Below are 16,926 nucleotides of genomic sequence, written 5' to 3'. Positions count from 1 at the left end.
TTTGGGGTTTTTTTAATTTTTAAAATTGTGTTCATGAATGTTAATTTTTTAAAATTTATTTATTGAAGAGATTGAATTTGATTAATTTGCCACAGTTTGAAGTTAATTCTTTCCTAAGGAATATTATATGTGTATATGTGTGTGTGAGTGTGTGTGCATAAATAGATGGATGAAATGTTTTTTGTGTTTGTGTAATTTAGTTTCTCCATTTTTATGATGAATTCCAGGTGGACATAGGAATTGATTTGATCTCTTCCTGATATGTCTTTCTTTCACATTCTGTATACAGAAGTATATAGACAGTCTTTATGACTCAAAATTGTCTTCCAGTTGATTTAAAATGTGAATGACAATTGATTGACTATAGAATTTTTAGACTGTACTTTTTACCACTCCAAAATACAAAGCTACTGTTCGCAGTTTAACTGTCTACTGTTTTCTCTAAATTTGGTCATTTTTCCTATCATAAGTTTTTCAGACTTTTCATGGTTTGACATGTTAATGACACTCAGTGGCATGGACTCTGTGTTGATTTTTCAAATCTCCTCTACTTTATTCTCTGAACTTATGCATTTAAAACATACTGATCGATGATGTAGATTTCTTAATGTTCAAATTCTGAAAGTACCCACTTATGTAACTAAATTATTAAATGGAAGAGAAAAAATAACCCTAGTATATTTTCTGAATCGCTACTCTGTTCATTTCTTTGAAAAAAGATTTTGATTCAACCTTTTTAAAAAAATCTTTCTGAACAAGGTTGTCTATCATGTTAAATAATGTAAAAGAATTTTATGGTTCAGAATCCTGAGAATTAACAATAATTTTATTGCAAAATACTTAGGCTATATTCAAGAAATTAGTTTTAAAACACTCTTAATATTACCTCATGTGCCTTAAAATTAAAAAAAAAAAAAAGGCAATAGAAAATATTCCTTTAATTTAAATTTCCTGAACCAATATTTCAGTCTACAGAAGTTTTCTGAAAGAACTCAGGCAGTCAGGTACTTGAAGGAGCCTAATCATTCAAAATCTTAAAATTTATCTCCCAGAAACATTTAGTAAACATTCTTAAACAACTACTAGACAAAGAATGGTCTTTTTCTGCCTATTATCCTGTTTTTTCGCACATAAATTCAGTCTTTGTTCTGTTGAGAAAATGAAGACAAAAGATCTAGCAGATTAAGTTACAAATCTAATTAAGTTTCTAGAGTGCCGGATTTGCTATTTGCTTTAAGATTAAAATGTTAACAGTTTTAGATCAACAATGTTGGAGCCGTGAAATGCTTACCAGTATTGGGGTTTTAGATAGTGCGTAGTTTTCTAATTTTGGTCTTTTTTTTTTTTTAATTGGAGGATAAATGCTTTACAATATGCTGGTTTCTGCAGTAAAACAATGAGAATGAGTCATAATGCAGGCACACACAGGCACACACACACACACATTTATCCCCTCCCTATTGAGCTGCCCTCCCTGGTCCTTCCTACCCCTCTCCCCCTCCTTTCCCACCCCTCCAGGCTATCACAAGACACTGGGGTGGGCTCCACATGTTATATAGCAGCTTCCCACTAGTTATCTGTTTTACATACAATAGAGTATATATGTCAATGCCACTTTCTGTGTTTCTCCTACCCTCTCCTTTCCCTGGGCTTCCCTTGTGGCTCAGCTGGTAAAGAATCCACCTGCAATTCTGGAGACCTGGGTTCAATCCCTGGGTTGGGAAGATCCCCTGGAGAAGGGAATGGCTACCTGTTGTGTCCACAAGTTCATTCTCTTCATCTGCATCTCCATTGCTTCCCTGCATATAGGTTCATGATATTGTTTCTTTTTAAATTAATTTGAGCACTTAAAAGTATACTAAATATATGGACTTTGAAAGTATATTTATAACTTGCCACTTTATATCTATATCCTTAGGCAAGTGATTATAAACCTTATGTATATTAAATAACAATACAAAGTTCCATATAATCAACACTATGATTAACAACCTCAAAGAATTAGAGGCTTCTTCAGTAATAAACTTACTTTTCTGTAGGCTATTTTACCTATTGAAACCTACATATCATTGAAGTTTTAGGAAGTTTTGAACTCATGGCATGATTTAAAAATAACATTTTTTTTAAAAATAAATCTTAGAGAATAGCAAGGAAAAATAAGAAAGCCATCTTAAGTGAACAATGCAAAAAGTAGAGGGAAACGATAGAATGGGAAAGACTAGAGATCTCTTCAAGAAAATTGGAGACACCAAGAGAACATTTCATGCAAAAATGAGCACAATAAAGGACAGACATGGCAAGGACCTAACAGAAACAGAAGAGATTAAGAGAGGTAGCAATAATACACAGAACTATACCAAAAAGTTCTTAATGACCCAGATAACTGTGATGGTGTGGTCACTCACCTAGAGCCAGACATCTGGAGTGTGAAGTCAAGTGGGCCTTAGGAAGCATCACTGTGAATAAAGCTAGCAGAGGTGATGGAATTCCAATTGAGCTACTTCATATCCTAAAAGATGATGCTGTTATGTGCTACACTCAATATGCCAGTAAATTTGGAAAACTCAGCAATAGCCACAGGACTTTAAAAGTTCAGTTTTCATTCCAATCCCAAGGAAAGGCAATGCCAAAGAATATTGAAACTACCATGCAAGTGGACTTATTCCATATGCTAGCAAAGTAATGCTCTCTTTAAGGTAGACTATGCTTCGATAGTACATGAACTAAGAACTTCCAGATGTACAAGCTGGATTTAAAAAAGGCAGAGGAACCAGAGATCAACTTGCATTATCTGCTGGATCATAAAAAAGGCAAGAAAATTCCAAAAAATGTCTATTTCTGCTATATTAACTATGCTAAAGCCTTTGACTGTGTAGATAATGACAAACTGTGGAAAATTCTAAAAGAGATGGGAATACCAGACCACCTTACCTGCCTCTTAAGAAACCTGTATGCAGGTCAAGCAACAGTTAGAACCAGCCATGGAACAATGGACTGGTTCCAGATTGGGAAAGGAGTACATCAAGGCTGTATATTGTCACACTGCTTGTTTGACTTCTGTGCAGAATGCAAGACTCACAAGCTGGAATCAAGCTTGGGAGAAATACCATCAACCTCAGATAATCAGATGATACTACTCTAATGACAGAAAGCAAAGAGGAACTAAAGAGCCTCTTGATGAGGGTGAAAGAGGAGACTGAAAAAGCTGCCGTAAAACTCAGTGTTCAAAAAACTAAGATCATGGCAAATAGATGGGAAAACAGTGGAAACAGTGACAGATTGAATTTTCTTGGACTCCAGAATGACTACAGATTGTGACTACAGCCACTAAATTAAAAGACGCTTGCTCCTTGGATGAAAAAGCTATGACAAACATAGCGTATTAAAAAAGCAGAGACATCACTTTGCTGACAAAGGTCCATATAGTCAAAGCTATGGTTTTTCCAATAGTCGTATATGGATGTGAGAGTTGGACGTAAAGAAGGTGGAGCACCCAGGAATTAATGCTTTCTAACTGCGGTGCTGGAAAACACTGCTGATGGTCCCTTGGACAGCAAGGAAATCAAACCAGTCAATCATAAAGGAAATCAACCATGAATATTCATTGGGTGGAATGATACTGAAGCTGAAGCCCTAATATTTTGACCTTCTGATGCGAAATGTCAACTGATTAGAAAAGAACCTGATGTTGGGAAAGATTGAGGGCAAAAGGAGAAGGGGCAACAGAGGATGAGATTGTTGGATGGCATCACCAACTCAATGGACATGAGTTGGAGCAAATTCCAGGAGATGGTGAAAGACAGGGAAACCTGATGTGCTGCTGGTCATAGGGTCACAAAGAGTCAGACATGAATTAGCAACTGAACAATATAAACAACTTTATGTATTCTTCACAGATCAAAGTTCCAACCATCTCCAAATTTGAGGAGTCTGTAACACAATTGTCAGTATTTTATGAACAGGCACAGACTTTGTTCATTTTTTATCTGATAAAGACCAAGTTCAGTTCTTTGTGTTCAATACCATTTGTGCCTCTTATCTCTTTTGTCCTTTGACATGGAGTTCTTTTTTCTCCATACCCAGTGCTCAACACAGGTGCCTCATAAAATATTTCAAGCAATATATGTAGAAATGAGTAATGAAGAATTCCTTTTTAATTACAAAATTTGGTACTCACTAATATATCACTCCATACAAGGTTATGTGAAGCAGAAAAAAAAAATGATACTGAGTTGGCCAAAATGTTCATCCAGGTTTTTCCATAAGATGTTACAGAAAATGAACATTTTGACCAACCCAGTATGTGTACTTACACTCTTACTACTGGTAAAGAATCATATGCATTTAGAACAGCATCTATATTTGTTAGCACAACTTTTGATTATCTTTTAAGAGAGGAAGATCAAAATAGATAGTTTCCTCTGGGCACATGTTCTTATAACCGTGGATTTAGGTGCTCATAAATTTATATATGTTTGCTCTCTTTTTTTGTTTTTCTCTTAGTTTTTCTTTGCCCTGAATTTAAATTCAGGTCTCTGGAGTGGGAGTGGGTAATGGGATGGTTCCTGATAGAGAAAAACCTCTCCCAATCTGGAAAATGCAGCACCCTTTCCCTCTGGTGGGTTCTTCTCCAGTCCAGAATCTCCCAATTATCACGTTGGCCCTCTGATGGAGAGAGGGTGAAGGGCACAAAACAGATGGGTTTTAAATTCGAAGTTAAAATCTTAACTCAAAATAACAAGTCCTACGTGGAAGTGTTTGCTGCCTGACACATCTCTTTCTGATTTATTTGCACTTAAATGGTGAGCTTTCAATCCTGGAAAATTTTACTGAAGCAACTCAGTGGCTGCATTTCTCTGTTACATGGTGAAAACAGAAAGTCAGAGTTTGATGTTTACTAATTCATTGAAAATGGATGTGATTTTCCTTAGTCTGAGCTTCCTCCACAATCAGGAAAATTGCTTTAATAGATTTGCTTTTTAAGATTCCTCATGTAGTGGGGTACACAGCTCAACATCCGTATCTTCTGTTCTGCCTTCCCTCATGGGAGTGGGGTAGGGGAGCTTCTTCACATTCTGGTTTGACGTATGCAATATAACACTTAATTAGGTACCAGCCTGCAATTTTTGTTGCAAATGTTTGAGCATACAAAAAAAGCTATAGAGAGTAGTATGATAAACACCCATGTATTCATCAGACTGTTTTAAGTCTCAATGTTTTGCCTTTTTGCTTCATATTTTTAGGAGAAATAAGTATCTATAAATCAATGAAAGCCTCCTGTAGTCACCTCTCCTCTTCCAAACCTCTTACTAACCCAAAATATATCACCAGACAGTATGAGAATACCCTTCACTTGCTTTAATTTATTTTTATGTATGCATTCATAAAGTTTATAAGGATTCATTTTGCTTATTTATAAAATTTTTATAGAAATGATAGCTTACTGTACATGAATTTTTGCCATGTTTTTTTAGTCCCAACATTTATGAGATTTATATAATGTGGTATGTGTAGCTGTAGTTGTTTATTTTAACTGCAGGGCAGAAGTTTTTTAAGGAAAGAAAAATTCATTTTTATTATTTTTTAAAAAATTTTATTGGGTGTAGTGAATTTACAGTGTTGTATTCATTTCAGGTGTACAACAAAGTGAATCGCTTATACATTATCTACTCTTTTTTAGATTCTTTTCATATAAAGGCCATTACAGAGTACTGAGTAGAGTTCCCTGTGCTACACAATAGGTCCTTATTAGTTACATATTTTATATATATAGTAGTATGTATGTGTCAGTCCCAATCTTCCAGTTTATTCACCCCCCACCCTCTGATAGCCATAAGTTTATTATCTACATCAGTAACTCTATTTCTGTTTTGTAGATAACTTAATTTGTAGTACAGGGCAGAATTCTATTACTATTTGGCTCAACAATGTTTAAATATTCTCTGGTTATTTATATTACATATGAGGTTTTTTGTATATATTTCAAACAATGCTGTAATTGATTTTCTGAAATGCTTTCCTTTTCCTTTTGCACATATGCAGAAGTTTCTTCTACAGGTTCATTTTCTGGGTGATAATAACTCATATTGATAAATAATGTAAGAGAATATTACGTGGTTTCTTCAACTGTAGTTGATTTTTCCAAATTGTTCTCCAAAGTGTTATACTATTTTTACATTCATCTTTAGTAAATTAGGGTTCTTATTCCTTTATATTCTTGTTCCTCTTACTTTGAATTTTCCTTTTCAAATATAATATAAAATGATAGCCCATTGTGTTCATTTGCATGCCTTCAGTAATATTGAATGTGATAGTATTTTATTAATCTTATTAGCTTTGGGGTTTTCCTCATCTGTGATTTGCTTGTTTCTTTGGCTTATTCTTTATTGAATTGTTTGTGTATTTTTAAATGAATTTCAGAGAATCTTTATATATTCTGGTTATAAGCATTTGTCAAGTAGGTAGCTGAGTATGTGGCTTGTTTCTTTTGTTTCTTTAGTGTCTGTCTTTTTTTTAAGTTGAAATTGAAACGTAGTCAGCTTATCATTTTGTTTCTCTTTAGCAGTATAAACATTCTATATTATTTGGGAAATTATTCTTGCTCCGAAGTCCTCAAATATTAGCCTATATTTTTTTCTAAAACTTTTAAAATCTCAGTTTTTATATAATGCCCTTATAGATGTAGAATTCAGGTGTTTTTAATCTATCTGTGGTCTCTGAAATTTTAGTTTTCTCCCCCATCAGTATGGATAATCAGTTGCCTGTGCACAATTTATTAAACAGTGTAGCATTGTTCCACTGATCTACAATACCCCATCTGTCATATATTGATTTTTTTATACATGTGTGGGTCTTTTATAATATCTTTGTTCTATGAGATATTGGTCTCTTTGTCTATCCCTACATCAGTGTCACGCTGTTTTAATTATGATGCCTTTATTTTAAGTCCTGACATATGGTAGGTAATCTACCATATTGCTATTCAAAATCGACTTGGGACAGTTCTTGAACTTTGATCTTGCATATACATTCTAGAACTGACTTGTTAGTTTCCAGGAAGATCTCTGTTGAAATTTGATAGTAATTATATTGAAGGTATAAATTAATGTAGAAAAAAATTTTATATTGAGTCTTATGTATTTGAGTTTTCCATGGGTTCTCCATGCAGGACCTTTGCTCTTCTTAGAGATTTAATCATTGTGTTTAGAATCAATATAACAAATTAAGTTAGGACATTTAAATAAATTAATATATAGCAATTGTTAAACTTATTGAAAAGTTGTATCATTTTATATTAACCTATTACAATATTGTGTCTCCAGAAAAAGAGTCAAAAATACAAATAAAAATTTGTTTAGGAAGTATAATGGAACAGACCTAATCCTTTATATGCATGTTGTTGGTTCTGAGTTTTATTTAATCACTGGACTTCTGATCTTATTCTCCAAATGATTTTTCCCATAGTATTGTGTATCATAACATCATAATTGTGAAATACATTACCTGTGTAATATTTTTCATATGTCAACAGTTTTCATAAGAGAACAGTAAATCTATAAGAACTAAACATCTTTTAGCCATTGAACCAAAAGCAGTTATTTGTTTATATTGATAGGTTGTCCAACTAAAAATTAATTGAAGTATTTTGAAGATAAATTGTATCTTGATTTTTGATAATAAAATCATATTTGTTTGGAGAATGCTGTTTGAAGCTAAGATAGGAATATATGTTAAGTAGGAAGATAGTGTTAACTTCCAAATGTAGCTTCAAGAAACTTCTTAATAATCAATAGAGGTATAGACTAGGAGAGCAAAAGTTTAAAACCAATAATATTCAATGTTTGCTTATGGATTTAGCCAGAGATATATGGAAAATTAGCTTCTGCAGGCTGCTAGGCCTGTAAAAAAATGAGTTTATCTCAGTTTGTTCATATCCTATTCTGTGAGGAAATGTACCTGTGGTATAAATTCTAATTCATGGATATTTCCAAATTCTCTGTTTCTAGTTGTCTCAGTGAAAAGGATTTGATTCATCTAGCTAGCTCCTTTTAAAGGTAAATCGATGTGGTTTCTGGCAAAAAAAAAAAAAATGTTGTTGGGTGTATGTTTGAGAATTAGAAATTGGAGTGGAGATGATGTTAGCTGTTTTTGGCATGTGGTTTTGATTTTAGAAGTTGGCCTCTGGAATTTCCTGTACTGAAGAAGTCTATGGTAGGAGAACTAATTTCAGTAGAGGACACACTCCTGTGTGACTTAAAGGAGAATGTTCCGAGGCAAGAAAGTCTCTATTTCTGCTTATGCTTTTTTGGCATATGTTACAGATGGCATGGCAGTGATCAAGGTTGGAGAACAAGAAACACACCACACAGATGAGTGAGCTTCCTTGTACTTGTTCCAGGGGGATTACCAGGTACGAATTGGTCGTTAGCATGAGACTTCTCAGAATTCCTACAAGATAGTATGTCAGGTACACACGGCACAAGATCACATTTCTTGTTGATTCAAAGGTTTTTCTAAAAAAAATTTTAAAATTAGGAAACTATCTTCTGGGAAGAAAAAACATAAATTGTGGATACCTGGATGGGTAGGTTATAATACACTATTTTGAAGATGCAGTGATATCATACTTACATAATAATGGTTAGCTGTATTGACTAGATAAAGCAAGGCATTTCTCTTCTGTATCCATTTATTTGGAAACTAATCAGAAGGAATTGTGTAATGGAATAATTGCCCCTTTTCACATTTTTTGGTATGTACAATACTCCATATCCTAATTTGATTGGTTCATCAATAAGAGTGGTATGCCTTGAAATACACATGTATGTTCAAGTGACACTGTTTAACCATGAACAATTGTCTCTGTTCTTAAATTTCTGGATTTGTCTAATCAGTATATCATAATTGGTTACATTTTCTCTGTGTTTGAACTTGGAGTGGTTATTTTGGAAGTAAGGGTGCTGAACTCTGCTTAACACCTATACCGTACCTTCAGACAGCCAATGCTTTAGCATCTTCATTACATAAAGAGAATGTTTTTAGAGTCAGAGACATCAGGATTTAGATTGAGCTCTGGCACTTACTGCCTGGAAAATTCGTTTAACTATTAGTCCCTTGGTATTCTCAGTTGGGAAATTGGCATAATAATAGTGTCTGCCATATTGTTATCAGCAAAAATAATATATCAGAAACATTTAATATAGTGTTTGTCACAGTGTTTCGCAGAAGTAGTGGTACTTATTTTGAAAACCTTTGATGGTAAGAGGAGCCTGTGCTATTAAACTTGAATTAGATCCCCTCTATCTGTATTTATGTGCATAGATAATTGACCATATTCAGGTCTGAGCTCTGAACTGCAAGGATTTAGAACACTCCTAATAGACAAAGCACAGACTTGAAGTCAGAAGACTGAATTAACACCATCCTCATGTTGCTAGGCAAGTTGCTTATGTTCTTTGAATCTCCTTTTATCTCATCTGTATGGGTTGATATTTCAACTAGGAGGCTTCACGACCTATCTCACCAGGTTAACTGAAAGTATAAAAGGAGCTGCTACATTTTTTGTGCTTAAGCGAGTGCTTTGTTAACTATAAATAACTAGACTAGCTGAATAAGCTATTTTGTTGAAGGTAGACAAAAATCTTTTCATAGATGACAGTTAATCATACAAAGTTCAGGCTTCCTGTAAGAGGGAGCATTGATCTGTTAGAGGTATCTGCTATAATGGAAAATCATTTTAGGTATCCAGTCTGAATAATTTTTTTAAAATTTAATGCCTGAAGTGATTAAGTCATGTCTCATGTAAATATCAGAGAAGGCAATGGCAACCCACTCCAGTACTCTTGCCTGGAAAATCCCATGGACGAAGGAGCCTGGTAGGCTGGTCGCAAAGAGTCGGACAACTGAGCGACTTCACTTTCACTTTTCACTTTCATGCATTGGAGAAGGAAATGGCAACCCACTCCAGTGTTCTTGTCTGGAGAATTCCAGGGACGGGGGAGCCTGGTGGGCTTCCATCTATGGGGTCGCACAGAGTCAGACACGACTGAGGTGACTTAGCAGCAGTAGCAGCATACTGAGTTATACTGAGAGTGGTGGAAAAAAATTGAATTGCTTTTATTTTCTCTTAGACTACTTTTGTTTGCTTTTACTCCCTAGTTTTTACTAGATCCCATTACTGTCGGATATGGTGCTTGAGTTTTCTAAGTTCTAGCATGTATGTATATGTGTGTATAAATTTAATATATAATTATGTGTGTGTGTTTAAATATATTGCTCTGTAGAGCAACCTCTCTTGGTCCTATGAGATGTAAATGAAGAAAATATAGACCATACATTTTAGTAGGTGAGACTGAAAGTAACAAACCTATTCATAAGTATCACATAATAAGTGGTAATCAGTGCTGAGGAGAAAAAGATAACCAGGAGGGTGCATACACTATAGGGTGGGGTTGCAATTTCAGATGGAATGGTCAGGGAAAGGTTCACCAAGAAGGCAAAAACTGAGGAAAGCCCCCAAGGAGAGGAAGGAGTCAGCTTACAGTTATTGGTCTTACAGGCAGAGGAAAGAAAAGGGCAAAGGCTCAGAGCAAGAGCTTACCTGGTATGTGCCAGGAACAGTAAGACCACATTGAGGTCAGCATGGCTGGCACTGGGTGAGGATGTGAGAGAAGAGAGCAGGAGTTGTGGGCAGGAAAGTAATGGTGGTAACAGAGCAACAGAAGTAGCAGAGCTAGAATCTTGTAGGTCAGTGTAAGGACTTCAGCCTCTATTAATGTCAAATGAGAAGGCACTGGGCCAACACAAGCTGAATGACGTTTAAATAAAATCATTCTGACTGCTATAAGGATAATAGTTTGAAGGAGTAAAGACTAGGAAAGAGAGCAGTTAGGAAGCTACAGAAATAATCCAGGCATGAAATGTGGCTATTCAGACCAAAGATGGGAACAGAGGACTTGGGGATAAATGATGCTATATCATGTATCTATAAATACTAATACAACGTATATTAAATTTCAGCTCAGTGAAAATGACCTCAATATGTTTATTCATTTGTTCCCATACAGAGTATTCAAATTTCACAAGCCAAAAGGTACTATAAGCCAAAGTTTTTTTAAAAGTTAAGTTTTTAAAAAACTTAAATCGCTACATAATGTAAGAAACCTACAGAGCATTTAACATTCAAGTCTTAATCTTATTTTAATTAATACAATAAGTATACATTCTTTAATAGACATCATACAACTTAAAATGTGTAATTGTGTAGTTCTACAGGTGGCACTTCAAATGTTTTTTATTCCTATCACTTTCGAATTGTATCTCACTAAGAGCCACAGTTTTTAATGTTTATGATGAAAACTCATTCTGTAATGCATTTTTATATATGAAAACTATGTGTCTATCAATATCTACTTAGGTGTTGGAGAGGAACAAAAATGAATAAAATCTCTCAGTTTTATTGAACTTAAATAGTTTATATTAATGAATTGTGAAAAATGGATTTAAATACTATACTTGAATAACTGATTCTCAGCAATTCCATGTTTTCCTCATGAAAGTATTTTCTGATGATTATGTTAGATGTAAAAATGTATAATCCTATCTTCTGCTGCAATTTTGAATTCTTATCTTCTTCAGCAGTCTCCCCATTTCCAGTCTGTATCTGCCTTCGTTCATTCATTCAGTAAACATATGTACAGATGTAGAAATTCACAGGACAGCAGCGGAGAGAGTTACACAAATGCATAATGTAAAATAAAGTGTTTTGAGTGTAACAATAGAAATATGTACAAGAGAAAACATGAAAGAGACTGACATTAACATACAAACTGCAGACAGTTATTGAAATGAGAATTTTATTAAGGCAAATTTTTCTTATTTCTTCTATTAGCCTGAGTTTAATGTAATTTACCAGGCCTTTCATAACTTACGCCAATCCATTATAATTTATTTTTATCCATCACCTATCTCATTTCTCAGCTTAAGCCTGGAGCTGTAATCTTGTTTACTTTTATGAGCATGTGTTCATGATGCCCCTACTTCTAAGTAGGAGAAATCATGATAGAAATCATGATTAATGATATGACCCAGCATCTCTCCAGTCCTGTCTTTGACACATACAGTACTTTTATCATAAATAAGTGCATTTATTCATATTGATTATGCACATAAATCTATGGTTATTAGCTATAAAAATAGCCAAAATGTTATAAGTAGATATTCTGTATGTTTTAAACAAAAATGCTACTAATATTCTTGGGCTTAGATGAAGAGTCAGGAGTCTTGCCTTTTGAACTACCACTCAATGTAATTTCTAAAGATCTGTAAAAACAAGGATAGTTACATTTATCCTACATACTTTACTGAATAGCTATAAAGTTTAAATGAGGATAAGTGGTCAAAATAACTTAAAAAAAAAAAAATCCCATATTGGTGTGATTAACTTAAGTGAAATGGGTCTAATTTTATTCCTTTTGATCAAAAAAGACGTCTTTATTCCTTTTAAACAAAAAAGTTTTGTTTACTTTATCTAAAATACATTGCCATTATATTTATCTAAAATATATTACCATTATCATGTTTGCTTCTGACTTAGGGGAGATGATTTCTCTATGTAAATTTTAAAGAGCTGGAGGGAAATAATTGAGTTTTGTTCTCTATCATTTGGCAGATATTGCTGTTAAAGTGTTGTCTTCTTAGACAACTTTGGTTCATTAGTGGAAAATTCAATTATTGTAATATGTTTTATATACTAATAATATATATTAAAATTACATTCTGTTTACTAAAAGTGATTGAGAACTTTTTAAATAGAATTCTACCATTGAATGTTATGTATTTAACATTCATCAAGCCAAAGTGAATTATTTGCTAATTCTTCTTCATGATATAAATAATAAAATATTGGCATTTCTTATGAAGTAACAAATAATTCATTTTCTTTTTTTAAAGTTTCTCTCATGGTGATAAAATGGTTATTATTGTTTGAAATGACTCCTCTGTTTTATTTCTATCCTAAGTCTTTAAATGATAAAAGAACTATGTAATTTAAAGTTCACTTTTTAGGTTTTGATTATCCCATTCATAATAATTCTGTAGTATCTTTGGCTCAAAATAAGAAAAATATGAAATCAACATTTGTATGCACAAAAATTTATCATGTGATATTTCTAGTGATGAGTACTTAGGTTATGATTTTTTTTAATTCCTTCTGTGAAAAAAAAGTATTTTTTATACTCTATAATAAGTATATTGGAATCTCTTTTGCTCTTAAATTTTGATTAGGGGATTTCATTTTCAAACTTTAATTTTCAAAATATAAATTTCTTTCTGTCTGATTTTGCACATGATTTAAAGTTACAACTTAGAAATCAAAGTTCTGCATATTTTATCTGTTTCTATAACATTCATAGTGTTATAAAACATTCATAATGTTATGAAATAGAATTTGTATCTAATATATATATATATGTATTCTTGGTGGAGATGATTTTTTTGCAACTGGTTTAAATATTTCTTGTGTTTATTAGGAAACACTTTACCAAATATAAATTGATGATATTTTGTGTTAAACTCCATTCTCTGAGTAGTGGGATATATTTAAATAACTTTATAAATGGAATAATGCAGAATACATGAATACCAAAAAAAGATTAAGAACATAAAGTTAAAATCCTTGATGTTTCACTAGGGATACTTAAAGCAGAGGAGGCACCAGTTAAGACAAGCATCTCTCATGCACAATTGTGTGACTTAACCTAGCTTCCTATAACCATTTAACCCAACTCTGTGTCTCTATATAATCATGCTTGCATTTTGGATTAATTTGTTACTGTTAGCTGGTCATGGTATTTGATAATATTAATCTGTTCATGCCATTTAATTAGCAAATAAATAGAAAACATCTACTCTGAGTATTTTGACAAAATAAATTGGGAAATTAAATGGAGAAAAGTTTTTAATTTATGAACTGCAACCTGATTTAAATGAGATGTTAGCATCATGTAGCTATCATTGGATATCTCTATGCTGCTGCTGCTGCTGCTAAGTCACTTCAGTCATGTCCGACCCTGTGCGACCACAGAGACGGCAGCCCACCAGGCTCCCCCATCCCTGGGATTCTCCAGGCAAGAACACTGGAGTGGGTTGCCATTTCCTTCTCCAATGCATGAAAGTGAAAAGTGAAAGTGAAGTCGCTCAGTTGTCATGTGTTATATTATTTTGGAGAGGATATATCAAATTTCAGTACCTATAAACTGTTTCCTGCCTTATTCCGCCACATTCTATTTAAGTCTATATGAAGTAACATATCTAATTCTAAACACCTTAAACTGTAGCCACAGAGTAACTTTGGCATCAATACCAAACCTTCCAGGAAATACTGAGCTGGAATAATAGATTATGTTAATAATCATAGTGATTAGAAAAAGAATTCTATAACGATAACCTTCTTCAAGTTGAACCCACAAATCATGGCTAAATACATTTCCCTTTTTACCTTAATTCTGTCTAAAAAGCATGAGTTTGCAACACCACCCTGGTGTATAATAAGCACATTACATTTTCTGTAAATCAAATGTGATCAATTCCACTCTTTCTTTCATCTACTTTTGAAAAATTGAATCACATTTATTATTTGATGCTTCTCTCCCCATGAGCGCTGGAGAAATTCCCAGTGAGGGTCTTACACATTCTAGAACAGTGAAGGTTGGATCCCTGTACATTGACCTGCCCCACAGAGAGAGTGGTGATCTAGCCAGCCCACTTCCTTGAGTGTGTGGTGCCCTTATACTATGACCAGATTTTCATGAGAGTAATTCTGTCTAATCTGAGCCACCAAATCTAAGGTCAGCTTTTCTAAAGGCACCACATAGAAATTTCTCTTTGAAGTAATGCCATCTTCCCTGGATAATATAAGCAAATAGAACATTGCTCCCTACTGCCTTTGCAATCTCCAACCACCATTGTTAGGGGAGATCTTCTCCCTACAACTCTTTACCTCCCATTCTTTTTATTCATCCTACATTCTTTTTTTCCCCTTTTTAAAATTGCACTTACTACTTTTAACATGAGGCCTAATCTCTTCATGGTTTTTAACAAAACATTTAGATAACAATACAGTATTGATATCTAAAGGCACAATGTTATTTCTCAGATATCTAAAGCTTATTTGTCTTGCAAAGCTGAGCTTTCATACAAGTTAATTAGAAATTCCCCATTTCCATTCTATTCTTTGCTCCTATGAGCTTGACTGTTTTAGATACATCATCCAGATGGAATCATGCAGTATTTGTCCTCCTGTGACTGGGTTTAATTCATTTAGCATGATATTGTCAAGATTTATCCATGCCTCATATTGCAAATTTCCTGAATTCAGGAGCAATAAAGACCGAATAATATTCTTTAGTATTTCTAAACCGTGTTTTTCTTTATTGATTTATCTGTTAATGGATATTTAGGTTATTTCCACATTTGAGCTATTGTGTATAGCGCTGCAGAGAATGTGGGAATGCTGATATCTCTTTAAGATCATCATTTCCATTCTTTTGAATAAATCTCCAGCAGTAGGATTGCTAAATCATGTGGTAATGCTATTTTCAACTTTTAGGAAACTTCATAATGTTTTCCATAGTGGTTATACTACACTACACAGCTCAGTCGTGTCCGACTCTTTGCAACCCTCTGGACTGTAGCCGGCCAGGCTCCTCTGTCCATGGGATTCTCCAGGCAAGAATACTGGAGTGGGTTGCCATTTCCTTCTCCAGGGGATCTTCCCAACCCAGGGATCGAACCCTGGTCTCCCGCATGGCAGGCAGATGCTTTATCCTCTGAGCCACCAGCGAATTCTTTTGCAGTGTAACCACCAGAATATACTAGTTCCAGTTCCTTCACTTCCTTACCAACACTTAGCATCTTTTGTGGGGTTTTTTGTTTTGTTTTGTTTTATAATAGCCATCCTAGCAATGTATGATATCTCATTGTGGTTTTGATTTGCATTTCCCTGATAATTAGTGATATTGACCAAACCATCCTACATTATTTTCCCTTTCAGCAGGACTTAGCATAGTTTCCTATGATTATGCCTGTAGAAATGTAATATTGGTTCCTCTTCTCAGAGTGGAGTGGAGAAAAAGGATGATAAAGCCAGTCAGCTTTTTTTCCCCTCCTAATGGTCATCGTTTATCCACCATAAAATGATGTATCCCACAATTTGTTTGTTCAATAAGATCTTCAATTTTTGCATGTCCATACTTTCAAATAATACTGTCATATAGATAAACAATTTCTGTCGATACATTATCTGTCTGTATTGTAATTAAAAATAACATTATATAATATATGTGTTCTTTGTGCCCAGTTTTACATATTTGAACATTGTTTATATTCAGGTGGGCTATGACATAGTTTTAGTTAGCATAATTTGAATGAGTTTTCTTATTTACTGATGCTAGCATTGACCTGAGAGACAGTTAAACAGAGTTCCTATTTGCATTGCTGCTGCTGCTGCTGCTAAGTCGCTTTAGTCATGTCCGACTCTGTGCGACCCCATAGATGGCAGCCCACAAGGCTCCCCCTGTCCCTGGGATTTTCCAGGCAAGAACATTGGAGTGGGTTGCCATTGCCTTCTCCAATGCATGAAAGTGAAAAGTGAAAGTGAAGTCACTCAGCCGTCTCCAACTCCTAGCAGCCCACCAGGCTCCTCCGTCCATGAGGTTTTCCAGGCAAGAGTACTGGAGTGGGGTGCCATTGCCTCTCCATTACCATTAAGTAAATATGTGGTATTAGAAAAGTCATGTCACTTCATGTTTTACTTCTCAATTGTAAAAAAAAACTAAAACTACTATATCTAACAGGATCTTGCTTACTTTATAATGAGTCTATGAAATAGTTGTGGCATGTTTTTACAAGACATTTTATTCATGCAAT

At 34.2% G+C, this 16,926-nt stretch overlaps 1 protein-coding gene across 8 annotated transcripts in view; it reads left to right on the top strand.

Annotated features, from left to right (window-relative positions):
• Positions 1 to 16,926, top strand: part of PCLO (piccolo presynaptic cytomatrix protein) — a 391,952-nt gene that overhangs the window by 281,722 nt on the left and 93,304 nt on the right. The window contains exon 11 of one of the 8 annotated variants that reach the window (XM_027539838.1): positions 8,322 to 8,410. The exons of the other annotated variants lie outside the window; for them this stretch is intronic. Within the exon in view, the coding sequence (XP_027395639.1) occupies positions 8,322 to 8,377 (56 nt within the window). The 3' untranslated portion in view covers positions 8,378 to 8,410. The remainder of the gene's footprint in view (positions 1 to 8,321; positions 8,411 to 16,926) is intronic. 8 annotated transcript variants of the gene reach the window in all.

Source organism: Bos indicus x Bos taurus, chromosome 4 (genome assembly GCF_003369695.1).
Source record: "Bos indicus x Bos taurus breed Angus x Brahman F1 hybrid chromosome 4, Bos_hybrid_MaternalHap_v2.0, whole genome shotgun sequence".
Lineage (NCBI taxonomy): Eukaryota > Metazoa > Chordata > Mammalia > Artiodactyla > Bovidae > Bos > Bos indicus x Bos taurus.
This window is presented reverse-complemented; position numbering and strand designations above follow the sequence as displayed.